This window comes from Ursus americanus, chromosome 25 (assembly GCF_024610735.1).
Source record: "Ursus americanus isolate L20-20 chromosome 25, mUrsAme1.1.p, whole genome shotgun sequence".
Taxonomy (NCBI): domain Eukaryota; kingdom Metazoa; phylum Chordata; class Mammalia; order Carnivora; family Ursidae; genus Ursus; species Ursus americanus.
Genome location: NC_142151.1, coordinates 39,474,822 through 39,502,677, shown reverse-complemented (window position 1 = coordinate 39,502,677; position 27,856 = coordinate 39,474,822). Strand labels below are relative to the sequence as shown.

The window sequence follows — 27,856 nt, the reverse complement described above, 5'->3', positions numbered from 1 at the left end:
ATTCTGAATGGAGATCCTGTGATGTAATGGGCCAGTTCTCCATACAGTGCTGCAGTGACCCCCTTTCTGCATGCGTCTTTGGGCCCATGGGCTGATTTACTCCCAGGATGAACTCCTGGAAGGAGATTCACTGCATTAAAGGCTCTGTGCATGTTACATGTTGGTGGATATTGCCAAAGTGCTGTCCAAAAAGGGGGCTCATGCTCGTTACCATGGCATTAACCTAGCTGCCCATAGAACTGGCTTTTTAAACTCCCCCGAGAAGCCCTTGACACTGCCACATACAAATGTGCCGTGTGGGTCCCACCTATCAGACCCTGTTGGCCTTTCCCATCAGGAGCGCCATCAGGCTCCTGAATCCAGTCCAGGCTCGAGATTTCTGTGATACTCAGGGTTGCTGTGGAGACAAGGCCAGAGCTGGCACTTGGCCCCAGGCTGGGGTTTTTCAAGGTGTGTCTCTGGGGATGGGGCCACTTACCTGAGAAGGACCCTATGGTCCCAGGCCTGAGACCCTGGCCCCAGGCACTTCATGCTTCTGTGAACAGCTTGTCTGTCATGTTTTGATGAATTGGTCAATGTCCTCTCTCACCCCTGACTTTCTAGAAACTGTGTCTATATTTAGCCCGGTTGCACCACCACAACCCCTCCTTCCTGAGCTGGGGTATAATTGCCAACCATCCAGAGGATGACAGGGTCCAGGCTCAGAGAGCAGCTAAGGCAATGGGCTCCCATGGAAACTCAAAGCTCTCGTTTCTCAAAACCAAAGCAGCTCACAAGAAATTAGCATGGGGAGGAAGGCAGGACAGGGTGTGGATCTTCAGGACAAAGCACAGAGCCAGGGCTGGCCAGTCTGGCTGTCCTGACTCCTCACAGGCAGTGGCTAGATCACAGCCACATGTGTGGAAGTGCCATTAGAAGGCAGGAGAATGGGAAGAACTGGGCCCTGGAGCCTGCGGGACCTGCAGCCGTGGCAACTATGCTGGGCTGCACACACCTGAAAGCTGGTTTGGGTGGGGGGGGACCTGGGTTTGCCTGTTGGAGCTGGCAAGGGAGCGTTCTCTCCCCTGAACACTAATCGACACTCCAGTGTGACAGCTCTTTGTGATGGCTAACCTCCTTCTTCCTGGCTACAATTCCAGGGTCTTGTCTCTGATTCTGTATTTAGAGGAGCCAGGGAAGAGCTGCTCCATGTAATTTTTCATAATAATAATTCAAGAGCTCCATAAATTTATAGGCTGCTTTCTGCATCACTCAGATAATGTGGAGACAAGTTGCAGAGTTGGTGGGCTCTGGGACAAAGTATGGCAAAGGGTGAAAAGCACAGGTGGCATTCTTCCCCCGGGTGTGAGCCTTGCTGTGGGATAATTTGTCTGCCCAGAAGGATTTATAACATTTTCGTTTTTCCTTCCCTTCCTTCCCTCCCTCCCTCCCTCCTTCCTTTCTTCTCCTCCCCCTCCTCCTCCTCCTGCTTTGCTTCTCAGTATTCAGGAACTTCCAACTATAACTACAAAGCTGAAAGCAAGGACACTGGGGTTCCCCCCCCCCAGTATTTTCTTTGAAGTCAGCTCTGCATTTTTTTGGATTCCTACCCAGCCTCGTTAGAGTCCATTCCTGTTGTCAGGCAAAGCTGGGCTGTGTGGCTATCTCTAGCTCTCCTGAGTGTGGAAGCCTGGGGTGGGCTTCAGATTTACAATGAGGAAGATCAAAGAAAGATGGTGATGCCACAGCCTCCTTCTGAGCAACCTTGCAGCTGGCGGACGTGCCCCCCACTGAGAGTCAGTGGCAGGTGCACTAGAGCCCGAAGAAGGAGAGACAGGTCCCTGGGGCACGTGGGGCTGCCTCCCACCTGGGGCCTCAGGAAGCTCTTAGCCCCCAGCACAGGGCCTGTGAGAGGCTTTGGCTCATGTATCTGGAGGTGCCACACGTGTGCTGTCCTCCTCTTGGTGCCCAAAGCCCTAGAGAATTAACAGGAAGAGCTCTGAGCCAGACAAAACAGTGGGTGGGAGGATAAAGCAGACCCTCAGCTCCTGGGCAAAGTGCCTGGTTGTAAAAAAAAAAAAAAAAAAAAAAAAAAAAGGAAATGAGAGCTTACTCTGAATTAGAAACTTCTGGTCCTTGAGTAAGTTTAGAGAATTACGGGCATCCTGGGGCCTGAACATTTGTGGTAACAGGCGGAGCCTCAGGAACCATGAGTGGGAAGGAGGGGAAGGAGTAAAGGGGTGAATCAATCTCATGTCCTGTGGTGATGGTAGTATCTCATTTCGGCTAGCCAAGGTACTTCCATATTTGTCTGTCCCTCTGGAGAGCTGCAGTAGATGGATGGAGGCTCAAAGAGAAAGACTTTCTCTTTCCATAAAGGGAGGCAAAAGCCTGGTATACAGCCTCTCCCTGGGTAGTCACCACAGGGTGGGTGTGGCTGTTGGTGGGCTGGATTCAACCCCAACAGCCTCGTGTTGTCCCACCTCACCATGTAGTCCTGTCTACTGGGGGACCCCTTGGGTCAGGAGAGGGACAACAAGAGGGTACTGGGGGCCAAGGTCCAAAACCAAGAGCAGCTACCTCATGGCCCACTGGGTCATCCTTGGCCTTGAGTTGTTCTCAAGGGCCAGCTGCCAGGAGCTGTTTGCCTGTGGGCTCCACTTCATTGAGCACCTTGGGTTTCTAGGGATGAGAGCGGTGTGTTCAATCCTAAAGCCAAAAGCCGAGCCTCACATCTCCAACAGCCAACTGGGGAGCCTTCACTTCTTGCTGAATCCCAGCACTGATGAGTTTCTTCCCCTCAGTGGTCTCGCCTATAAAATGAGGAGGCACTCCAATAGTCTCTTGGGTCCCCTAATCTTAGAGTCTGATTACCTGTGACTGCTGGCAGGCCATTTCTGTGTTCTCTTCTCCTCTATCCCGTGGGTCAAGTTGCTTTGGTCCCCATGTGTCCATGTCGACTGATGAGTGTGTTTGTCCTAAATCCCATTTGTGTTCTAGTGAATGTGAATAGTGAGTCATTTTTCACCAAGAAACATAACTAGTGTTTGACCAGCTCATCTCTGAGAGACAGAAAAGGTTTGACCTGGACCTTTGCTCACAAGGTTTGAGCATCTCCTTGGAAGATGCCGCTGGTCACAGAGAAAATGATTCTGCCACCATCTTTCCCCAACGAGAGCCTTATCACCTGTGCTGGGGCAAAAAAACTGGCGCCTGCCACTACTGGGGCTGGGAAGAGTATGAGGAACCCCTAGGACACAGATGATGAAGCCTCCCCAAATCCCATGTGATGTGGCTGCCAGCAGAAAGTCAGAATTAGGAAAATGAGCCCTCAGGCTTACGCGTGCACTCATGTGTGCACACACGTGTGTGCACCTCCCCCCCACACCACAATTTTACATAGAATACCAGGGAGCCTGGGGGTACCGGCTTCCTAGTTAAGAACCTGTGGTAGGTTTCTGTCCTGGCAGAGCCCTTACTTCCTCTGCCTTTCTGAAAGCCCAAGCCAGACCTCAGGGCTCCCACCCACTCACCTGGTCTTTTCTCTCCAGGCATGTGATCTGGATGCCTCAAGCTATGGTTTGGGCCCTTTCTCCCTTCTCCATGCACCTATGCACATGTCTGTCCCTGGCCCAGGGATGCTGCAGTCATAGATCTCCAGACTCTGGATGATTTAAAGCCGCCACCAGCGTCTTCACCTCCCATAATAGCTCGCTATGAGGAGGGAGGGCTGCTCTGCAGATTTTAGTATTTTTAAAAATGTCACTAGGCTAATTCACTCATGTATTTCCTGTGTAATAAAAATAAATAAATAAAAAAGTGGGAAGTAGACTACCATAAAAATAAATCAGGGGCCCCAGGCTGGCTCGGGTGGTAGAGCAGGTGACTCTGGATCTCAAGGTCATGAATCCAAGCCCCACGCTGGGTGTAGAGTGCACTTAAAAAAAAAAAAAGAAAGTAATAATAAATAAATCCTTTCAAATATTAAAAAAAAAAAGTAAATCAAAGCGATGATGGGAGCAGAGCAGGCGGTGAAAGGAAGAGGAGGAGGCTAGAGCGTGGGGGAGGGGAGTGGTGGTCACTGAGAGTGGCCAAGGCTGGGCCCCCAAGCCCCAGTGGGAGACATGGAGATCTGGGGGCGGCCTTGTGGGCAGTCTCGGTGGTCACAGTACCTGCAGGCAGCCGGGGCTGAGGCTGGAAGGTGAGTGACCTGGAGGTGCCATGTGCTCTCTCCCCGGGCAGGCGAAGCATGAAGCGGAAGGCGCTGTTCACCTGTCCCTTTAACGGGGACTGCCGCATCACCAAAGACAACCGCCGCCACTGCCAGGCCTGCCGGCTCAAGCGCTGCGTGGACATCGGCATGATGAAGGAGTGTGAGTGTCCGGGACCAGGCAGGGGGGTGTTCCTGGAGGGGACGCTGGAACAGCTCTTTAGGCTGGTTTGGCCTGGAGGTCTGCGTGCCGTTCTCCTGGGGCGGCTGGCACCCGGGGCCTGTCGCTGGGGCCCTGCGGCTAGAACAACAGGGTCAGAGGCCCCCAGGGGGTCCTGCGAGCTTTGGTTGGGTCTGTGTCTCAGAGTCCCAGGAAGGGCCCGTCCCGTCCCCTGTGAGGCCTGTGAGGAGGGAGAGGCAGGGCACTGTCTCTGTGAGCCCCCAGATCAGTCCTCCTCCAAGACAGCATCACTATTCTCACCTCCCTGTTCCTGGACCTCCTCAGGGAAAAGATGAGGCTCAAGGACCTGGGGTTGTTTGGACTTTGGGAGAGTGGGCTGCTGAGAGTGGGGCGGGGCAGGGGTGTTGGGGAGAATAAATATTCAGAGCCTGGCTGGCACCCGGTCCTGCCCTGCCCCAGCCTTCAGGCCACTCTGGCCCCAGGGGCAGATCTGCGGGCCAGAGCCCAGCAGAGACCAGGGGGAAAGACTCTGTGTGGGGAAGCACTGGACTCTAGGATGGCCCTCTGGATTCAGAGGGAGAGAGAAGAGCGGTACTATAGGATTTCTTGTCCAGCTCTGGGGTTGGAGGAGAGGACTGATGGCAGATTCACTTGTTCTAACCCTCGGTTAAAAACAACCCTGGACTTTGCATCTGAACCCTGGTACCAGTTACTTGGTAACCAGAGTAGCCATTGAATGCAGTGGAGCCCGGGAGGGGCTAGCCAGGCCCTCCCCGTGCTGGAGACCAGGGCCCTGGGCCGGCCCAGGCACACCTGGGTGCCCTCTGCACCGTCAGCCCCGCTCTGCCTCTCACTCACTCCTGTCTGCAGTCTGCGTGCTGATCCCCTCCTTGACCCTGGGACAGGGCCTAGGCCCTGCTAAGCTGCGGACCCGAGGAGGCTTAGGAGGGGTGCTCAGATGTGGGCCCTCCTCGAGGCCCTCCTGGCTATGAGGCTGTTGTTTGTGGGGGTGAGGGAGGCAGGTATGGCGAAGATGTCCACAACAAGGGAAGAGTCACAGGACAGGGCTTAGGGGATGGAATATTTCTTCCTTGATAGGAAAAAAAATTCTGTTGTTAGGGAACAGAGACAGAATGAAGACCCTCATGGGGGGCCTCCTCCTTGGGCCTCGACAGGCTCCCCACTGGTGGTCACAACCCTTCACTCGTGATCCCGGCTCCCCAGTCAACACTGGCAGGCCTTGGAGAAGTTTCCAGGCTGTTGTTCCTCCTCGCCCCCACGGGAATGTGCAGGCCTGGACATGCTGAGCTCTCCTAGCGCAGTCCCCTGCCCCGCCCGACTCCTGTGTTTATCCTGGAGCAGGGCAGGCGAAGGCTGAGTGTCTCCTGGGGCTTCTCCCACACTGGCTTAGCACGGCCTGCTCTGTGCGAGGCACTGGGGTGGGCACAAGCAAGATGCAGTGTGCACAGCCCCTGCTCCTGCCCCTGAGGGGCGCACATCCTCCACAGGGCAGGGAGCCTGGCTCTGAGGCTCTGCCAGCCGAGAACAGCACAGTTCCACCGCTGGGATTCAGGAAGACTGCCCCCAGACGTTTGTCCAGACACTCCTCTCCTATGTCTCAGGAGGAAGGAGATGTCCGACCAACTTAGAATAGGAAGAACACTTAGAAATTATCTCAGACTCAGAAAGGTAGAAATTTCAGAATTGGTGTCAGAAAGCAAGTCTCCATAACTGCTTCTAGATCTCTTCTGGTCCCCAAAGACAGCACTGCAACCATGGTGATGAACAGGTCTTGGGTGCATCAGAGTGCCCCTCGAAACACCGTGTGGTGATGGGGGCCAGCAACCCAGAAAGGAATGCCCACCCCCAACCCCCAACAGCTTTGTGCTTCAGCCACCCCAAACACAGCCCCAGTCTTCCCCAGCAGAGCCCTGCGCCCCACCCTGCTATATGCCCAGTGCAGCCCTGTGTCCCCCACTCTCAGGATGCCCGTACGGGGAGCTGTAGTGAGTTAGCCGTGGGCTGGTAGAGCTGAACTCTTGGAGTCTGGCCCACAGAGCTCTGGTTAAATGAAGACCTTGGGCCAGTACTAGGCTTGTTCTCTCCACTGCTCGCAGGGAAGGTCCTTTAGGAAGGGCTGTAGTTCTCGGCCTCAAGTCAGCCCAGCTGAAAGAAGTCTGTCAGAGTGGTCTGGGCCTAGAGCTCCCAGCTCAGAACTCTAGGAGAGCTGCTCATTTATCTTGTGGGCTGGAGGTTGCCTTAAGGCTCAACCTCCCAGAGACAGTTTTGTGTCAACATTTGTAAAACCACAGGACACCCCAGGGCTCCCTCTGAAGGGAGCTGCGAACACAGCTGCCTTCTGGCAGAAGCAGAGAGGGGGCCCTTCCCTAAAGGGAGCTCAGGAAGGGGAAAGGGATGGGCGTGGGAACAAATGAGCACCGAGAAACTGCTAAGGGCCAGATACTACAGCGAGCACGTGTGCTTTCTTATTAAATTCTCACAAGAATCCCTAAATAGGTGAATACTTCTGAAGGTCTTTTTCATAGATGGGGAAGCTCAGAGGAATTCAGATTTCATGCCTTGAAGCTAAGAAGATGGTATGCTATCGACATTCTAGCCCAGGTCTGTTTGCTTCCAAAGGCCAGGCCCATGGGCTCCACCCTGGCACAGCCCCCCAGGCACCCTCTGTGGGCCAGAGCTCCGCCACTTGCATTTCCAGGCACCGCCTGGTCCCTAAGGGATGGGCTCAAGGGACTGTTCGTACCGAAGACCCCCTTTCTCTCTCTTCAAGTCCTAGTTGACTTGAACGTGTCCTTGGAGCCCAAGAACTTTCACAGTTGAATTCTTGCTTCTTGTTGACCTGTCCTGCACGAAAACCCCTCTATGTGAATTTGTTTTTACAGATGTATGTCTTTCGTACCTTGCATTAACGCAGCAGCTGGCCAGCATAGCTGCTCAATAAATCTGTGTTGAATGACCGAGTATTAGCGCCCCAGTATGCTTCTTTGTCCTCGGCACCTCCCGCTGGTCTATAGATCAGGAAGATCCCCCAAATCTGGTATGGCCTGTGTCACTCATTTGGGAAGACGTTATAGTCTCTTCTCTAAAGATGTCCTTAGGCCACCAGGGGCAACGTGAGGTGTTTTTAAGTTGTTCATGCTTTCAGATCTTGACTTCCCAATGCAGCTCTAGACTTCATGAAGCAGGGAACATCTTGTGTGGGAATAAACGTGTGCAGAGCCATTTTAGCACTCAGCAAGGAGCCTAGAAGGAAGGCAGAGAAGCTACCTTGCAGCCAGATGGGGTTCACAAGGTCCACGGACACAGCTCATGCACTTTATTCACTGGAGAGCCCATCAAACGTGCTTTCAGAACCTGTTTGCCCTTCTTCTAGGTCAATGGCTTTCAACACCAAAACGTGTGTCCTCTTACATGATAGCAACAGCATTTCCAGTAGCAATTCATTGAGAAAATAATTTTTAAAAAAAATTTCCTATGAAATTAGCAACCCCTTAAAAAAAAAAAGACTCATTTCCTAAATCACAACAGCATCTGTACATGTGAGAGCCTGATGACTTACTCCGTCTCCAGACACTGTTGCCTGGAGGGGGGCCCACGGATTGGCAGCCCTGGTAGAAAATGCCAGATCTCAGCATTTCTTTCTCTATTACTGCACACTGGATGGCAGTCACCATTTGATACAGTGATTGGGAGGAACAATGTCATAAGGTTAACCTTGAATCTTCTTAACTTTGTCCTTTTAGAGTAAATCATTTACAAACTTCGCTACTTTTTCATACTCTTCAGATGGATTGGAACACTTTGTGTGTTCCATGGCTGGGGACAAGAGTCTTACAGAGCAGTCATAGCCAATTACCATCAGAGGCGCTATGGGGCAGTAGGTACAACCAGGAACTCTAAGAACCATATTGCCCAGGACTGAATACCAGCTTTACCACGTGTTAGCCATGTGACTTTGAGCAAGGTACACAGCCTCTGGGCCTCGGGTCCCTCAACTGCAAAATGGGAATAACAGCACCTGCCCTAAGAGGTTGTTATGACGACTAAATATCTGTGAGTTAGTATTTAAGAAGCATTGAGCATAGTGCCCAGTACATAAAAAATTCTGTATTTTTTATCCATTTTTATTAACATGATTTTTTTTCTTACATAAAACTTGATCACCAGGATTTCTCCCCAACAGACTAGAATTAAGGGGAAGAAAGGCACCCTTCTAGAGGCAGGCACCAGTAAGAAGAGACCCCACAGAGCTTACCAGAGAAGAGGAGACTGAAAGCTATGAAACATAGCAAAAGGACTCCAAATCGTAGCAAGCTGAGTCATACAGTGCACGGACACAGCCCTGTACAGTTCTGAGGTCATGACCTTGCTCCTGCAAAGTCCAGTAATTGTTTCGCGTGATGCCTCTGAATCATCAAGTAAAGGTTACAGGATGTTACAGGTGTTCTGTTATAAGGTATTCTGTCTTGAAAATATTTCAATCACAATTATTTAAATTGAAAAGGTGAGCTGGGCTCAGTTATCTAGTGGACTGGCATTTGATGTGTGCCATCCCGACACGATTAGGACACACGCAGTATTACTGCACTTCTCACTGTCACTTCCCGAGCAAAGGACAATGACTAGCACGTAGTAAGTACAATCAGTGTAGATGTGTTGGGTGTTCAATCTCTCAGACTACTGAGCAAACACCATGGCCAGGAAGCTTCGCTGGGCTAGCCATGAAAGGGGAAACACAGGTAGCCTATAGTTCTAGTGGAAGAGCACTTGAACATCTTAGGTTCTCTCTATATGGGCATTTATGGGAGTCTGTACCAATCATAACTATTACAGAGTGGAAGACAGTTGGGTGCCAACATGTGCGGGAAACAGTAGACATCCCACAGAAATAAGAAATGAAACTCAGTGCAGATTGGGGCAATCCAGAAAGGCTTCATGGTAAAAGAAGTCTGTAGGTTGGGTGCTGGAGAACGGATAGAACTTTCCCAGCTATTGGGGAGAGAAGACCCAGTTGGACAGGCAGCCAGCATAAGTGGAAATGCAGTGACAAGGCTGAGCAGGTCATGTTTGCAAGTCAACGGTCTCGATGTGACTAAAGCAGAAGCTGTGTCCAGAGTCACTGGGGAATGAGGTTAGAAAGTTAGGAAGAAGTAAAATCATGGAGAATCTTGACTTTAATTTGGACTAGGATAAGCAGGAAGGAGCCAGAAAAAGTTTCTGAGCAGGAGAGTGACTTCATAGAATCACAAGAGATTATCAAAGCCCAGTCAAGCTGAGAAGCCTGTCCATGGATGCCTGTGGCATGACCGGCAGGGAACCCACCCTCACCCCCCACTCCAGCCCCAGAAACCTCCTGCAGCCACCCTTAGGTGAGCAGGAAAAACCAGACACCTAATCTTGGGTTCCCCAGGCTAAGGCCTCGCACCCTGCCTTGAATCCAATGCTCTCTGCTCCTTCCTCTTCCACCCTACTTGGCTTCTTGGGGTCTGAGCAGACACCCACTGTGGGAGAGGGCTGGCAGCTCTTTGGGCAGGTGAGTCAGTCACCTGGGCGTGGTCTCCTCCAGTCCTCCTCTTAATATGGCTTACCTCAGCTGTGGAGGGAACTTGCCATCCTTTGCCACAAGCTTCCCTTCCTGCTGGGCCCGAGGGTCTGGTTGCCCACTCCCACCCATCCACACCCCATAGGCTCGCCCTCACCTCCCACCAGCTTCTTGCATTCTCCCCCACACCCGAGGGGTCTGGGCCAGTGGGCCGCTCTTGCAGCCTGGAACCCACCCATCCTGGGGTTCTGGTTCTTTCCCTGCTCTTGTGAAACTCCCCGGTTCTGTGGGCAGAAGCGTTGGCAACACCAGCTCAGAGCAAGTAGCTACAGGCCAAGGGCCCCAGTGCCCACTCCTGCCGTCAGCACTCTGCAAGCCCCAGCCAGGAGGTCTGTTTGCCTGGCTGCTGTGCCAGGCATCCCTGCTCACAGTCCCGCCCTCCCGGGCAGCTGCCCAGCACGGTGAGGTGGGTGCCACTCCAGAAGGGCCCGCACAGCCCGACAGTGGCAGAGGGTCTCCCCATCGTCAGACACGCTGGATAACAGCTGGAGAGAACTGCAAATTAGAGCTTCAAGGTGTTATCTTTGGGAATTCTAGAGGGCTCAAAAACTTCCTTGGGTAGAACTTTCAAGACTGGACAGGCTGGAGGAGGGGTTGTTTTGCAGGGAACCGAAGAAGCGAAGTCTTTCTAAGTTGGTCAGAGTAGATCAGATGCCTGAGTTCCATGCCTGGAAACTTGGCCGTGGGAATGCCCACGTAGAGGGGTCTTTCAGCATCTCCTAGCTTCCAGCACTGGGACTGGCCACGCCGTGACCCTCGCCCTTCTTCCCTCCATGTTTCCCTCAAGATCATGGGCAATGAATGTGAGGGGGAAGAGACAAGGACTGACATTTAATGAGCAGGTGCTCTGTGCTACGCACACATTCAGTTCCCAAAACAGTCCATCCTCCAAGGTCAGTGTTGTCACCCCCGCCACCCCAGCCACCCAACATACACACATTTTCTGGAGGAAAGCACCACAAAGGGACCTTAGAAGAGGTTTTAATGGAGCAAACTGCTCGTGTGATTAATGAGATACAAAAGCCTAGAGAGTTCAAACCGTTTGCCCAGAGTCCGATCACTTGCTCCTGAGAACCCAGACTCACTAATAATGCCCAACCATCCCACCTCTCAAATCCTTTCTCCTCCTCACTCACGCACCTGCCTTTTCAATAGGAAACCCAGTTTTCCATCCATATAGTGGGCTCGGAGGCCCCCATGGCAGGAAGCACCCGCCCACCCTGTGAGCTCCTCCCATCTTTTGCCTTTAGCCCCTGGAGGCTGGTTTCTCTGGGAGCCCAGCCCTCCTGACACCCCCCTTCCTGCCCCACAGTCATCCTGACGGATGAGGAGGTGCAGCGGAAGCGGGAGATGATCCTGAAGCGGAAGGAGGAGGAAGCCCTGAAGGACAGTCTGCGGCCCAAGCTGTCGGAGGAACAGCAGCACATCATCGCCATCCTGCTGGACGCCCACCACAAGACCTACGACCCCACCTATGCCGACTTCACCCAGTTCCGGGTGCGTCCGCCGGCCAGGCAGCATGAGCTGCGGAGCGAAAGCCCCAGCCGGGCCGGGGCCTGCGAGCGCGGATGGAGGGCCACAGCCAGCCAGAAACCGGGGCGTGGGTGGCGGCTTCCCTGCCCGGGGAGGCCTCCCCCTCCCGTTGTCACAGTTCGGGGACAAGGCAGGAAAGTGGCCCCCGATGGGAGCTTCTAATGCTGCATCTTTCCCTTCCAGCCTCCAGTTCGTGGGGAGGGGGGTGGAGGGAGCCATTCCTCCAGGCCCTCCTCCATCCACACCCCCAGCCTCTCCGGGGACTCAACTTCCTCCTGCTCTGATAACTACACAGCCTCTCTAGGTGAGTGGATGCAGGCCGCCCGCCAGTGAGCCCGCCTCGGGGAGAAGAGCCCAGAGCTTCCACAGCCCACCTGTCCTTGGCTGTGGATGGTAGGGTAGCACTAGCGTACTGTGTGCCACACAGTGTCCCCAGAACACCGCCCTTTTTTTGTGCAGAAGAGGGCTAACCAGCCCCAGGGCCCATGCTGGGGAAGAGGCCAAGCTGGAGTCTGGCCAGGCAGGGTCTGTCTGCAGAGTCCCTGCTCTTTCCTCCACACCAGGCTTCTGCTCCTGCCCTCCACCCTGTGGGCAACCTGGTTCCTTTAAAGGGTATTTTGAGCCTGGGCCTTTTGGCGGGTTCTGTTTTTGGTTTTTTTCCAGTTTTATTGAGCTATAATTGACATAGAACATTGTATTCGTTTCAGGTATGCAACATAATAATTTGGTACATGGATATGTTGCAAAACAAAACGATTACCACAATAAGTCTAGTGATATCCATCATCTCACAGAGTTATAAAGTTGTGTTTTTTTTCCTTGTGATGAGAACTTTTAAGATCTACTCTTTTAGCAACTTTCAAATATACAAAACAGTATCATTAACTACAGTCATCAAAGCCCGGAAGGTGACATTTGGAGTGGAGGGAGAACATGTGGGTCCCACTGCAGCCTACTGTCCCCCCACCCCATCATCTCCAGCTCATCCTTGCTTTCCTTCCTACGGTCCTTTTCCACCTTCTACTTCAGCTTCCTGCTCCGTCCTCCCCCTTCCCTGTCCTTCATCCCTCTGCCTCTCACCCAACCCTGCTGCCTTCTGCGTGGATCCTACAGAAGGGGAGGGATGGGAAAACCCCTTCCCTCCGGGAACGAGAACCCTCAGATATGGTACTTCCGGACTTACGGATGGATCTGTGCCCAGATCCCAAAGAGGTGGGAAGGGTCTCAGTGTCAGCTGGACAAGGATGGCAGTGGAGACAGACATGGTGTCTACCTACACAGGAGTGACCCGAGGGAGGTGGTCAGGGACATTGCAGAGATTGACTGACCCTTTGAGCCCCTCATCTTGTAGGGATTCTTCCCAAGTGTTAATTTTCGCTCCCCACTTTACTGCTCTTTTCACTTGGTGGGGTATTTATTTGCATCGGTGAGGCTCAGTCTGCATGTTATACATTCAGCTTTTAATAATTCCATTTTATGGGGCGCCTGGGTAGCGCAGTCGTTAAGCGTCTGCCTTCGGCTCAGGGCGTGATCCCGGCGCTCCAGGATCGAGTCCCACATCGGGCTCCTCCGCTATGAGCCTGCTTCTTCCTCTCCCACTCCCCCTGCTTATGTTCCCTCTCTCGCTGGCTGTCTCTGTCAAATAAATAAATAAAATCTTTAAAAAATAATAATAATAATAATTCCATCTTATTTAGGGGTTTGATACCCTCATAGGTTAATTGATATGAGGTGCTCAGCCCCACCAATGGTAGGTTCAGTATGACATATACTGATTTAAAGGGGCGCCTGGCTGGCTCAGTCGATGTAGCATGCTGCTCTTGATCTCGGGGTCATGAATTCAAGCCCCATGTTGGGCATAGAGATCACTTAATTTAATAAATAAATAAATAAATAAATAAGGTTCAAACTAGTTAACACTTTTAATTTAAAAATATTAAGCAAAAGGGGGTGCCTGGGTGGCTCAGTCCGTTGGGAATCTGCCTTCGGCTCAGGTCTGGGATGGAGCCCCACATCAGGTTCCCTGCTCAGCAGAGTCTGCTTCTCCCTCTCCCTCTGCCCCTCCCCCTGTTCGTGCTCTCTCTCTCTCAAACAAATACACAAAATCTTTTTTAAAAATGTTAAGCAAAAGTAATACATGTTTATTGTAAGCATTCAGAAAATAGAAGCTAATATATATATAAAATAAATATATTTTTATATATGTAAAATATTTAAACCTACTACTCAAAGGTAATCACTGTTAACACTGTGATATATCTCTTTTCCATCTTTTTTTTTCTTGAAATGCGTATGTTTATTTTCAAGTGGAATTACACTATACACCATCTGGTAACTAGCTTTCTTCCTTTACCAGTACATTACATCATATTTTCATGTCATTCTACATACCTCTAGAATATATGCTTCAAGGCTGATTAGTATTCTGGAATATGAATGTACAATAATATATCTAATCTAGATTGTGTCCCAGATTTTCATTAAGATAACAATATGCAGGGGGCCTGGGTGGCTCAGTCGTTAAGCGTCTGCCTTCAGCTCAGGTCATGATCCCAGGGTCCTGGGTTTGAGCCCCACATCGGGCTCCCTCCTTGGTGGGGAGTCTCCTTTTTCCTCCACCCCTCCCCCTGCTTGTGTGCTCTCTCTGTCTCTCAAATAAATAAATAAATAAAATCTTTTTTAAAAAGATAATCTTATGCTTGTGGCTAAATATTTGCACTTATTCCAGATTTTTTTTTTCCTTATGAGGAATTTATGGAAGGGGGATTACTGGACAAAGAATATACATAATCGTAGGCTTCTGATGCCTACTGTCAAATAGCTCTCTAGATTACTTGCACAAATTTATGCTTCCTTTAGCACCCCATGGCACACGGGTTGCCTAATTCCTTGACAATGGCATCCACGTTTAAACATAATTGTTTCTAGTTTATAGGCGAAAAGTCTAAATGTTCTACTGTGCAGTTCTTTGGTCACTAGTGAGGTTTAACGTTGTTTTCCATAAGTTCATTGATTCCAAATTCGTCTTTGATTTGAGGTCATTAGAAATAACATGTGGTCTGTAAAATCATGGCTCCAGGAAATCTCATTTCTTGGACTATCTCTGATCTTTGATTGTACTGCCTTGTTCTGCTTGAAAGGAAAGCCAGGGGGAGTCCTAGAGGAAAGCCTGGGCTGAGGAGTGACCTTGGAGAGAGGCGGTCACTATGGCATTCCTGGCTAGCCCTGCGTCTAGGGTATGGGAGGTCCTCACGGGGCCAAGCAGGAAGGCATCTGGCTCAAGTACCCTTAAGTAGCTCTTTCTCTCTCCTCATTCTTCCCCAGACGTGATGGAACCGACCAGCTTCTCCAATCTGGATCTGAGGGAAGAAGACTCAGATGATTCTTCTCTGACCCTGGACCTGTCCCAGCTCTCCATGCTGCCCCACCTGGCTGACCTGGTCAGTTACAGCATCCAAAAGGTCATCGGCTTTGCCAAGATGATCCCAGGGTTCAGGTAAGAAGAGTCAGACTCCTAGACTGAGCTAGAAGAAGGCTTGGAGATACCAACCTACTGCTTCTCAAAATAGGGACTCAGACCTCCTACGTCAGAATCTCTGGGAAGTATGGCCCATCCAGCATTACCCAGCAGGCCAGCACTGGAGAGCTATCTGTCCCCCGCAATTTCTGGATGACAGAACAGAAGCCCAGAGAGGTTCAGTGGCCAGCCAGGATCATTTTCTAGTGCTGGAGCCAGTATATGTCAGAGCCAAGGTCTAGAATTCCAAGTTCACTGCCGTGTTCACTGCCGTGTGCACTCCGGCTGGCTTGGGTCTAATCTTCACGTGAACCCTTTAAATTAAACCTCCTTTAACCCTCCACACCCAAATCTGAAACCAAAATGAAGTGATAGGAGAAAGGGTTGCGCAAGGGGACTTGTGAAATAATTTAAGGATCCCAGAGGAAGACAGGTTTCCTGGCACACATAACCGGGGCCTCCTTCACCCAAATTTCTGTGAAAAGGGCTTTTCCTGACCATACTGAGACCTTTGCCCAAACAGGTAGGTGTAAGGAGTCCTACTGGAGTAAAGATCCTCTGTTATAGATACACTGATACAAATTTCAGCCAACTGTTTTATTGTTTTGGTAATAAGTGGCACATATACTTATATTTAAATAGCCACGCAGCATCAAATATTTTAAAGTAAGAGAGTGTGGATGCTTTTAGTAGAATGTTGGGAGATAGTCATATCTATATTGACGCATTATTTATATCATTTGGAGGACAGCCATACAGTACGTATACAATGTGGTTGAGAAAGGGAAAGAAAGCAATCACTGGCAATTCCTGTTGGCATCAGTTCAAGGAGCAGTATTTGCAGTTGCCAGCAGCAGGGGCTTCTGAGGGCTTTCTAGAGGCCAATGCTCAGATTCGGTGCTGGAACTCTGGGAGCCCAAAATTATTGGACATTGGCCAGCTCTGAATGGAAACTCGTGTGATGTGCTGTTTATTGTTTTGTGACTCTCTCTGCCACACAAGGAAGCCATCAGGCACTGTCTCAATGACAGCTAGATGGCGCTAAGTCAGAGCGCCAAGCCCAGTTCTTCCCAGCTTGTGTCTGCCCTGAGACAGCTGGCTCTGTGTGACTTCATGCCTCTCAGCCACTCAGACACCGAGGGCCCTCCTGTGCTCTTCCCCGGGAATTTATGTGAGGACTGTAAGGAAGAGAAAGACATCAAACTTGCTTACTAAAGCAAGACACCCTTGAGACGCGCCTACCACATTGCACGTTTTGGTTGCAGAAGGAGCAAGGGCCACTGTGGCATCCGGCAGGAATGAGCTCCCGAGTGTCAGCTGTGAGCTCAGTGTTGCGCTGGGCCTGGGACTTACCCTCCAGAGCCTTTCCTTGGAACTGACAACGCATTCCGCTCAGCGCAAGTTCCCGCTCCCTCCCACACTCTTCAAGTCAGTGTTTGCAAACTGTTCCCAAGTCTTGTTTTGTGTAAACAGCTAGAGACAAAAACACTTCGAGGTACTGATGGATAGTGGGAGCACCTGGCTTCTGTCCCAGCCCCAGGGAGCAGTCCTCAGCTGTCTTTCCTAGCCTGTTGGGGAGCTGGAGCACAGGGTCCCCGAAGCTCTGTCCAGATGCTCGAGTTTGCCGATTCTAAGTGGTGGCTGGGATGGCATACTTGGCAACACTGTCCTTAAAAAGCCATTCATTTAACCAGGTGACCCCAGTGCTGGACCCCCCCCCCCCCGCCCTGTAGTAAGTAACCCAAACCCCCATTTTTCTCCCATGCCTTTGGTCCCCATCCCTGACCCTTGCCACATATACTCTGACACAAATAGCATGACCCAGCCCTTAATGTGTGTCTCCAAGGATGAGTTGTAGTCCGTTCCCTTCCTTCCGTATCCAACCTCATTTTCCACGGTTCCCTAGTCTAGCCGTGCAGTTGTGGCTGAAGCAAGGTATATAGGAGCAGACACTGAAACAATCCAGCTGCTAATCCCGAATTGGTTACATCGATTCCGCACGTGCTTGGGTTGGCTTCTCTCTCTTCAGCGTGACTTAGGAAATCTCAGAATGGAAGGTATCCCAGTAAAAATGGAGCAGGCCTGGCCAAGAGCTCTGGGGATGGGGGGACACTGATGTGGAGTCTCTCTGTGACTGGACAGAGGCGACACTGAGCCTGGATGGAGGCCAGAGCCCAGGCTTGGTGGACCCCAGGTAGGGCCAGCCCCACAGCTCTCCAGCTCTGCTGGTTTCTATGCTTAGGGATTCTATTTTTCCAAGAAGTGAGAGAACAGTGGCTGCGTCCCTGGTGGCTTTGATCCTGCTGCCTGTAGGCAGGGGTGGAGGGTGTGGGGAGGGCAGGATGAGACTTCTGTGTGGGTGAGTGCAGGGGGGTGGAGGGGGCAGGCTGAGACTCCGGTGCAGGCATGGGACCAAAGTGGGGCGGGACTGAATAGGCCTGCTGGGTGTGAACTGCACTGTGGTGTGCCTTGGCCCGGCTCCTGCTTCCCACCTCCCGTCCCTCAGCCTCTCCGTCTGCACCCCACAAATCTCCCATCCTCAGCGCTTCAAAAGAAAGGCTTAGAGGTGGGGCGCCTAGGTGGCTCAGTCAGTTGAGCATCTGCCTTCGGCTCAGGTCATGATCCCACGGTCTGGGATCGAGTCCCGCATCGGGCTCTCTGCTCGGCAGGGAGCCTGCTGCTCCCCCTACTTGTGTGCTCTCTCTATTTCTGTCAAATAGATAAATGAAATCGGATGGAAGGAAGGAAGGAAGGAAGGAAGGAAGGAAGGAAGGAAGGAAGGAAGGAAGGAAGGAAGGAAGGAAGTGAAAAAAGCTGGCCTGGAGGAAGTGGTATCAGCAGCAGCATCTAAATGGCCAGGAGCCATCTTGGATCTGAGAACCAAGGACCCCCAGGTTTCATTGCCAACAGAGGTGTAAGACAGACCAGGCCAAACCAGCTAGAGCCCAGCCCTCTGGGCGAAAGACCTTTGACCTCACTGCCATTTCCATTCCCAGCGGCTCCTTCCTGGGTCAAAGGCCTGAGGCCAGTGCGTCCCTCCTCCCATGTCCTCTCCTCTGTCTTCACTCGGTCATCTATGTAACAAACAGCTTCTTCCATAAACTGTGAAGGATACAAGTTGACGAGGACACAGTTCCTGACCTCCAGGGCTCAGTGTCTGATGGAAGAGATAGACAGTGAGACAATTGCGGTGAGGAGATAAGAACCAAGAGAGCCCTGCTGGAAGTACCGTGGGAATGCGAGGAGGGGCCAGGCTCTGCCTGGGGGTGGGGACGACCAGACAGCCCCGCCTGTAGAGCACCTCGCGGGTGCCCCAAAGCAGCCGGCCGCCAGGGTGAAAACTGATCGGGGATGTAAATAGTACACAGGCCCAGGGAGGAGGCACAGAGGCGAGCTGGCGCCTGTCAGCGGGCAGGAGGTCTCTTACTGATTTCCCCTTTATTTCCACCTGTACCCCCACCTGCCACCATCCCCTCTTCTGGCTGCGACTTGCACTTAGAAAGTCCCTGGGATTCTGGGCCATAATCTGAGGTCATTCTAGGTTTGCTTTCATAGAAGCCGCTTGCCTGGGTCACAATAGGCAAGGGGCCCCTGAAACCTCTCTGGCAAGGCGCACGAGGGATTTCTTCACTTACGGCACTTGTGCCGAATGGGCCATTGAACAAAGGTTATGTACAAAGAAACGCCTCACAGAATTACTGAAATGGCGAAAGTTAGAAGCAACCAAAATGTCCAAAAATAGGTGGATGGGAGCCTGATTAAATAACTTGTAGTATGTTGGTAAGATATAATTTAATGCAACTCGCTATGGACTAGGCTAAAGAAATGTTCTTGATGCAGGAAGTGGGACACAGGATTACTATGAACGCAAGTATGTTTTAAAAAGAGAGATCCGCGGAGCATCTGGGTGGCTCAGTGGGTTGGGCATCAGACTTGGTTTCTGCTCGGGTCATGACCTCATGGGTCCTGAGGTTGAGCCCCAAGACGAGCTCCACACTCAGCAGGGGTCTGCTCGAGGATTCTCTTCTTCTCCCCCTTCCCCAGCTCATGCACTTTTGTGCACAGGTGCGCGCTCCCTTTTTTTTCCTCTCTCTCTCTCACAAATAAATAAATTTAAAAAGAGAGAGGGAGAGAGAAAGAGAGAGATTTGCTTTAAAAAAAGATAAGAAGGAAATACACCAAAATGGTCATTGCTGTTATGAGCAATTTTTATTTGCCTTTATATTTTTCCTGTATTTTGCAAAGATTTCATAATGAGCGCCTTTTACTGTAAACTGAGTTAAAACCAAAATGAGGCAGTAGTGTTTAAAATGTGTATTGAGCATCGAGGGGGAAGTGACAAGGGCAGTGAGATATCTAGACGCCGTGTCTTCGGGGCTGCCTGTCCTGGAGAAGACACAGGAGCGCATGGTAACTTTCTTTAAATGGTTAAAAGACGCCCCACGGCCAATGGCGAAGTCTGACTCTGTGTTCCTCGAGAGGCCAGAGCTGCAAGCAGTGGATGAATGTGTCATCCTGTGGGTGTAGCTCAATAGAAGAAGAAGAAGCTATTCACCCAGGAGTTAACAACCTCCTGGCTCTATCCAGAGACCTCAAGTACCCCGGCCCCGGAACCAGCCTGCAACTGTAGAGAACGCCGAAGAAGGAAATGGATCACATAGCCTCTAAGGGGGGCCTTCCAGCTCTAGTGCTTTGAGGTTGTTTTCAGTGCAGACCCTTTGCGGCCATCCTAACCGTCACTTATCACCTGTTGATACAGACCTCTCGTCCGTCAACATCTGCTTCCCATCTCTCCACGTACACAGTCCAGCCACGGAGAGGATGGCAGCCCTTCCACCAGATATCCAGGTGGAAATGCACCGTCAGGAAGAGAAAAGGAGGGAAAACTGGAAGCAAGTTGATTTGTGGGTGCTGCTTTTTCCTTGTCATTGTTCAGGCAAGCCCAGCCCGTGACTCAGAATATGGAACTAGTCATTGGCCTCTTGACTCATCAGCACGTGTTGACTGCCCTTGTCGTGCTCAGGGCTCAGTAGTCATTGTGTGGGCAACACTGAGGGAATTGGGAAGTGCTGGCCCTCAGGTAGCTTGCCTACTTGCAGTTCAGAGCCACAGACAAGCGCACAAAGAGCAGAGCTGAAGGGGGAAGGGCAAAGTGGGAGTGCAAGCAGCAGCCGGCCGTGAAGAAATGGCTCTAATTCTACTGAAGGTGACCAGGGGCTGGGGGGCTCCGAGGAAGACCTCACTGGGTGCAGAGTCGGGAAGATAAGTTGGAGCAGCAGAAGCCAGGCATTCTCGGCTGGAGCTGTCACATGCCCAAAGGCAAGCTGGCGTAAGGACGCACGACACTGTGGAGTGGTCAGAAGTTGCCAGCATGGAGGGTTGGTGGAGTTTGGGAAGAGGGCTGGAAAGACAGGTTGGAGCCAAGGCATGGAGTACGGGCTTGATTCGGAGGGGATGAGAGTCAGTGAGGGTTTCCAAGCCTGGGCGAGGTCTCCCTGCAGCAGCTGTAAGCACCATGGAGGAGGGACCCAAGAGACACTTGGTTCCAGAGTTCTAATAAGAGGCAACTGAAAAAGGTGACAGAGCTCTGAACCAGAACAGTCCTGGTGGTAACGGGAAGGAGGTCAAGGGCTCAAGAGATGTCCTGGAGACGGAGTTGGCTGAGCTGTACTTCTGGGAAGGACCAGAGGACAGAAGGGGGAGAAAAGGAAGGCATGAGAGGTGTTGAAGATGACAGTGGCCATACCTCTTGCAGACTCCACATTCCCGCTGTAACGCTGAGAGCTTCCCCAGGCTCTTCTTCCTGTCCCTAATAGCTCTGGCCGCTTAGGCCTGGGGACACTGGTGAGTCCCCGGGTTGTCCCTGCCTTAGTAACTGAGCCCATTTACTTGCAGCCCTGGCGCACGATCACAGTCTTGAGATGTTCTCCTTCGGGGAAACAGGTTTTTTTCCTTTCCGATCAGACCACCAGCTCCTCAGTGAAGGACCTGGCTGGCACCTGTCAAAACACCACATTGATTTGTGTGACTTGAAGTTCTTGACCAGTAACCCAACTCCTCCCTGTCCTCCCTGGCAGAGACCTCACTTCTGATGACCAGATCGTGCTGCTGAAGTCAAGTGCCATCGAGGTCATCATGTTGCGCTCCAACCAGTCCTTCATCATGGACGACATGTCCTGGACCTGTGGCAGCCAGGAATACAAGTACCACATCAGTGATGTAGCCAAAGGTACCTTCGGGCCCCAACTCCACCCAATCCAGCTCCCAGACTCTGGCTCCGCCCTTCCTGGGGTCATGGGCCCTGATCAGGTGCATCGGAGGGGGCTAGGCGGCAGGAGGGAGAGAAGGGTGAGAGGCAGGCCCAGGCAGGGCTGGAGGTGGGGCGGGGTGGTTTGGGTAGACGGCTCCTCAGTTCAGCCCACAGCATCTGGCCATCTCTCTCATAGCCGGACACAGCCTGGAGCTGATTGAGCCCCTCATCAAGTTCCAGGTGGGGCTGAAGAAGCTGAACTTGCACGAGGAGGAGCATGTCCTGCTCATGGCCATCTGCATTGTCTCCCCAGGTGTGGGGTCTAGCAGTGGGGAGCTTGGGGACCTGGGGCGGGGGGGGACGTGAAGCACTAAGCGCAGCCGAGGGCCAGCAGGGCGATCTGGAGGGGGGAGGGGCAAAAGGGGAGAGAGAGACAAGGAAACACCCACTTTGCTGGGTTCGCACAACCCATGTGAAATGTGTAAGCTGAGAGGTCCTTCACTGCCTTTGGCCCTGAGACCATAGGTGGTTCACAGGTGGGACTCTGAGGAACCAGATAAATGGGGTTTCTCAGGCGGTAGACAGGTCTGGATGTTCCCAGTCCTCACGTTCTGCTCTTGGGTGAACTGGACTGAACTTTGCCAGCACCTGAGATCACCTGTGGGGTAGGGTAGAAAAACTTGGGGCTTAGAGATGCTTCCCCCTCCAAAGCTTACCTGACGCATTTTGGAGGCAGTGTGCTGTGACCCTGAGCTCTTCTGTCTGTTGGGGTGGGAAGAGAGAGAGGCCGAGAAGGCGGTTTTTGTGGTCCTGGGGATATTATACTGGTGATGAGGCCTAAGGGGGGCAGCCCTGCCTCCGCCTATGTTGAGGGAACAAGCAAATAGCCTCTGATCAGGGATGGGCTGGGAACCCACGGAAGGAACGTGGGCTCCTCCCCCACCCCGGCACAGCCAGCATTCACTCGTTCATGATTCCTACACTCAGCGATGACTTGTTGAGCACAGCTGGGTCCTGGGCCCTGTTCTGGGCATTAGGATTCAGCAACAAACAAGACACAGACATTAAAGGAGGAGATGTTAAACAGTTACTATTTCATGACTAAGTTTAATGTGATGAAAGTTTAAAAATAAAGACGTGTCTGATACTAGAGCAGGGTATAATAGAAGGAGAGAACTTGATGCAGTCTGGAGAATGGAGGTAGGCGGTCCTCGGGAACGGCCCTCTTGAGGAAGGTCTTTTAAGCTGTTACCTGAAGGATCAGTAAGAGGCGAAGACACAAGAGCTGAGTTCCAGGCAGAGGGAACACAAATGTGAAGGCTGGAGGCCAGAGTGCACGGCACGTCGGGATACCGATGGACACATGGAGCACAGAGACGGAGGGAGAGAGTCGAGCTGGAGACGGGGCCGGATGGGGCCTGGGAGTCTTGACCAAAATTGCAAGGGAAGTCGTTGAGAGGCTTTAGGGAGGACTGTGGTGTCACAGGTCGCAGCCCTACAGGGGTGACCTAGGAGGATGCCGGCATTGGGCATCTGTCTGGGCGTGGGGGTTGTGGGGAGACGGAATGTTAAGGGACCTGGCTCAGAGCTGTGCCTTCTCCTCCTGTCTCCCTGTGCTCGCAGACCGTCCTGGGGTGCAGGACGCGGCGCTGGTGGAGGCCATCCAGGACCACCTGTCGAACACGCTGCAGACCTACATCCGCTGCCGCCACCCACCGCCGGGCAGCCACCTGCTCTACGCCAAGATGATCCAGAAGCTGGCCGACCTGCGCAGTCTCAATGAGGAGCACTCCAAGCAGTACCGCTGCCTCTCCTTCCAGCCCGAGTGCAGCATGAAGCTCACACCCCTCGTGCTGGAGGTGTTTGGCAATGAGATTTCCTGACCAGGGCGGCCTGCCCTGGCACCTGGGCGGGGCTGCTCCTCTGGGGCCTCGTGCCCTGGCCTGGGGCCGCCTGCCGCCCCGCAGACCTTCCCACCCCCTCCGGAGTTCAGCCCCTCCTCCTGCACCTCCCCTCCCCACCCAGCCCACCCTGTGTCCTGTCCAGCCTAACACCGGGTCTCCCTTTCCTGCCGGCCACAGGCTGCCCCCAGTCCCTTGAGACCTCAGTCACGAGGAGTTGCTGTTTATTTGATGAAGAAACTCAAGTGGGGGCAGAGGGCAGATGCGGAAGAGGGGCCTTGCCCAGGGATGGCCCTCCCGCTCCGAAAGTGGCTGCTGGCTGATGCCGAGGGAACAGGCAAGCGGGAGAAACACAGCCATTCCTCAGGGACAGAGACACCTGTACCTCCCCCCGCTCCAGGCCCGTTCGTCCAGAGCCAAGCGGGGACGTCCTTCCCCCTGCCCCACCATGATAATTAACTAGCCACTACGCCCACCCCCTCTCGCCCCATCTCATCCTGCCGCCAGCCTGTGCTGTTTTGTCCCAGGGCAGTGTGCCACGATGGGGCCTTCTCCCTTTGCCTTCCCAGCCCTGGCCTGTCTAGGACGCTCACTGCCAAGGATGACCAAAAACATGGTGACAAAGGTCACAACTCCCCCCCTCACCCACCTCTGCTGGCCAAAGGGCACTCGCCTAACACCTCAGTGCCCACCCTCATCCCGTTGCTATGGTAACATTCTTCCTGGAAGTAGGTATGGTAGGTGGGCTTTTTCCCCAAGGCAGGGACCCCCTAGCCCAGAACCCACCCGCTGAGAGGCCCAAGGGGGGACAAGAGCGGGGCCCAGGAAGTGGGGGACGGGCAAACCCAGCCTCACAGGAGAGTGGTAGATGGTGGCCACAGCTGTCCCTGTCACCAAGCCCATGGCTCCTTGACCTGGATCTAAGAGGTTGGTGGAGGCCAGAGCTCTCCTTCCAATGATCTAGGTGGCAAGAGTGAATCACCCCCAGGTTGCAGAGAAATGCCCAGCAGCACCCTCATCCTCACCCTGCCTCCCTTACCTCCCACTCAGAAGAGAGAGAACCAGTGGCCGTGGGTGCTGGAGGGGCCTCACCCTAGGATGGTCAAGGGGGGTCCTGAGATGGACACACGCTCCCAAAGTCCCCACGGTCTGGGGAAGCAGTGCCCCTCCACCTACCCGCAGCGCCGCCTCTTTTCCACCTGGCAAGGTGGGATGGAAGAGAAGAACGGCAGACCCCAACAGCCCAGGCCATGCCCTCCCGGGGGCCCATCTGGGTGTAGCTCCAAGACTGCCGTCCCCCAGAACCCAGGAGCTAGTGCTCCAACACCTCGCCGCGGCCGGAGGGAGAGCGGGCTGGCCTTGCATGGCTAGGCCGAGAGAGCATCTAGGGGTGAAGACATGTGGGGCTGGTTCCCTTCTTATTCTCACTCCACCCGCCCAAATTCAAAAGGGATGGGAGGCACTTAACTTCAGACTCCGTTTGCCCTTCCATAGCCGGCCGAACCCAGGAGGTGGGAGCTCTTACTGTTTCCTCTGGGGTGGTGTCCCCGGGAGAGTGAGTTGTAGGTGTGTGGGACCATGCGGAGGGGCTCCCTCCAGGAGTCAGAGAGGGTCCCTCAGATCATTGCTTGAGTTTGGGGAACGCGGCTGCCTTCGGTGGTGTTTCTTCTGGTGGAGAAACCGCTGGCAGCCACATTTCGCACGGCACAGTACCCTCGCATGGCTGAGGCTGCCGTTTCTGAGCTGGGAGTTGTTTCAGAATCAGACTCCGTTTTGTACCATTCTAACGTAGCAGGCAGTAGGCACCACTGATGAGGAGATATTTATGGGGGAAACTTACATTGTAAACGAATGCTATACATCAGTTATTGTTATTGTCCTTGCTGTTATTTCACAAATGAGGGAGAGGCCCCTGCTGGATTTTAGCTGCAGAAGACATCGGTCTAGCATGCTAGTCGGGGGGGGGGGGGTGGTTAAAAATCGCTACACTAGTTCAACTCCCTTGCTAAAGAAAACCTGACCCTTGGAGGAGGGTGTGGTCCCCCAAGCTCAGACGGCTAGTTGGAAAGAGCTCCAGGGATGCGCCTGGTCTGTGAACTCCCAGGCCAGTGCTCTATTCAGTGCACCACACTTGAGCTCAGACCCCGTTTCCCGCCTCCCCTGAAGGCTGCCCTAGTCCCGCAGGGGAGGGTCTGGATTTTAGACAGCGAATCTAGATCCTGGATCCCCTGCGTTCCTTCCCTGAGTTGTCACCCTGCTGAGGGGACACCTCAGCCTGTGTCTCAATGTGAATCAGACCCCCTCCCCGATGTGGCCCTGGCCGGATGGGGTCTCTGCCTCAGCTCTGTATAATGCTGTTGCCTTATCAATAAAGTGCATTTGTCTTTGTAATGTTTCCACCTTCCCAGTTCTCCCTCTGGCCCTCCCTTCTCCAGGGCACCCCACTGGACACCCTGGAAACACCAGCTCAGCCCTGGGGCCCACGACACCAGCTCACTACCAAAGAGAAGGCTAGGAGTTGGGGAGGAAAAGACGGGAGGAAAAGCGAGGTTTCCCAGGAAGTCGGGGCCTCCCAATAGAGAAGGCTGGAATGTAAGACAGATACGGGGAAAGGAATAAAGGAGCAAAAGAAGTCTTTACAGAGTTCCTGCTGAGTGATTTCCACAGAGAATAACAAGTTGCCAGAAATTTGTCAAATAAACAAATGAAGGAAGCTTTGCGTATGGTGTAAAATTAGCTTACACTTACGTAGCACTTACTTCGGGCAAGTATCGCTGTAAATAAGTGCATTATGCAAACCAGCTTGCTCTACCCTTACGTGGGCCCCAGGGGCGCTGGGCCACTAGGAACCCCCTGACGGAGGGGAGGGGTAATTTGCCCGAAGCCCCCCTGGTGGGAAGTGACAGAGATGGGACTTGAACCCTTGGCAGCTGGCTCCGGAAGCCATCGGTTAACGGCTGCACTACTCTGCTTCCAACTGAGTTGAGGACCCCAACAAATGCCAGATAATCTTGTCCGCTCTCTGCCGCGGAGGATGTAAGGGGGTTCCCGCTCCCCAAGTAGGCCGGTGGTGGGTCAAACAGTGCTCTGCTCGCAGAAAGCTTGGGTCACACATGTTGGGTCCAGAGAACCTCAGGAATGAGAAGCGGGCCACTGTTGACAAGAACGTGCCTCGTATTTGAAATGCTGTGACTCAGAGAATCGCAAATGCGTCCTGTGCCTAAATGGACTCCCAAGGGACCCGAGGAGCTGACTCACCCCACTCCGTTCCCCCTAGGAAGTGAGGTGTATGATAAAGGCTTCACGCCAAATGCAGCAAAGGAAAAGACCCAGCCAAAGACACAGCGCCGCGCTCTGTGAACGGGGAAATCGTGCGCGACCGGTGCATTTATTTGAGGGTAAGTCGGTTAGTCTGGAAACCCGTAGATGTGATTTACTTTAATTTTTCAGAAGTAGCTGTAAATGGGGCACCTGGGTGGCTCACTTGAGTTAAGTGTCTGCCTTCGGCTCAGGTCACGATCCCAGGGTCCTGTGATCGAGCCCCACGTCGGGCTCCCTGCCCTGCCCGGGAGTCTGCTTCTCTCCTACCTTTGCCTTCCGCTCCCACGGCTTGTGCTCTCTCTGTCTCTCTGTCAAATAAATAAAATCTTAAAAAAAGAAGAAGGAGAAGAAGAAGAAGCTGTAAAGATTTCAGAGAAAGGCTACAGTGTGTCACCACGAGATGGGATGGTAGTAGAAGAATCGGGGATAGAGCCCAAGGGCTATTTTGTTATGAAAGATGAATGGGCTTCGAGAAGGAAATCAACAGCTGCATAAATGCACATGTCTCTGGCTGGAGGAGTGTGAAGAGGAAGGTCTTGAAAACCCTTAGGAGGATCTGATTTAGCATTTTATGGACAATCTAGAAGAATACAGAATCTCCAAGGCTGCGTGTGACCATAAACCGAGAGGAAGGCACCCCCAAAAGACCTTAGGGTTAGGATAAAGCGATGTGAAGTTTTCCTGTTGCAAGCTTTGGTTCTATACCCGTGCTGTTCCATACCGTAGCCACGGGTGACTATTAAAGTTGAAATTCATTAGAAGTAAATAAAAGTAAACATTTAGCTCTTCAGTGGCGCTGGCCACATCTCCAGGGCTCGCTAGCCCCAGGGCTACGGGAATGGACAGCCCAGACTAAGAACATTTCCCTCGCTGCACGAAACGCTATTGGACGGTGCTGGTCCCCACAAGGTGTTCTTATCTGGTACCAGTCGTGGCTGATAGGCTCTGTTGATCTGTTGGGCAGGCAGCCCCTATACTAAACTCTAGCTTTTCATAGAAGCTACAAAGGACACATCCTCCCTTTACACCAGGCAAGGCTGTAACTGGGCTGCTGTGAACAGGTCTGCTCCTTAAAGGAGTCAAAAAGGAAAAATACAGGCCGAGGGGTTGATAGCTCAGAGCTTTATGCGGTGTAAATAGGTCAGCAGTGTGCCGGGAAATAGGGGTTCCTCCAGGGCTGGGGGCAGGCAGACAGGGCCGTCTGGAGTGGCAAGGGCACGCGGTGGCCGGTCGGTGTCTCCTGCTTCAGCGGGGGCTCCTCAGAGGCTGTCTGCAGGGCGGGGTCAGTCTCCCAGCACGGCCCAGGGGAGGTCTCATCCCACCCGTGTCCTGTGGGGGATC

At 52.8% G+C, this 27,856-nt stretch overlaps 1 protein-coding gene across 1 annotated transcript in view; it reads left to right on the top strand.

Annotated features, from left to right (window-relative positions):
* Nucleotides 1-25,597, top strand: part of VDR (vitamin D receptor) — a 55,033-nt gene extending 29,436 nt beyond the window's left edge. Inside the window, exons 4-10 of the mRNA XM_045801190.2 lie at nucleotides 4,222-4,352; nucleotides 11,306-11,490; nucleotides 11,710-11,830; nucleotides 14,851-15,022; nucleotides 21,121-21,272; nucleotides 21,490-21,606; nucleotides 22,917-25,597. Of these exons, the coding sequence (XP_045657146.2) occupies nucleotides 4,222-4,352; nucleotides 11,306-11,490; nucleotides 11,710-11,830; nucleotides 14,851-15,022; nucleotides 21,121-21,272; nucleotides 21,490-21,606; nucleotides 22,917-23,176 (1,138 nt within the window). The 3' untranslated portion in view covers nucleotides 23,177-25,597. The remainder of the gene's footprint in view (nucleotides 1-4,221; nucleotides 4,353-11,305; nucleotides 11,491-11,709; nucleotides 11,831-14,850; nucleotides 15,023-21,120; nucleotides 21,273-21,489; nucleotides 21,607-22,916) is intronic.
* The last annotated feature ends 2,259 nt before the right edge of the window (nucleotides 25,598-27,856 follow it).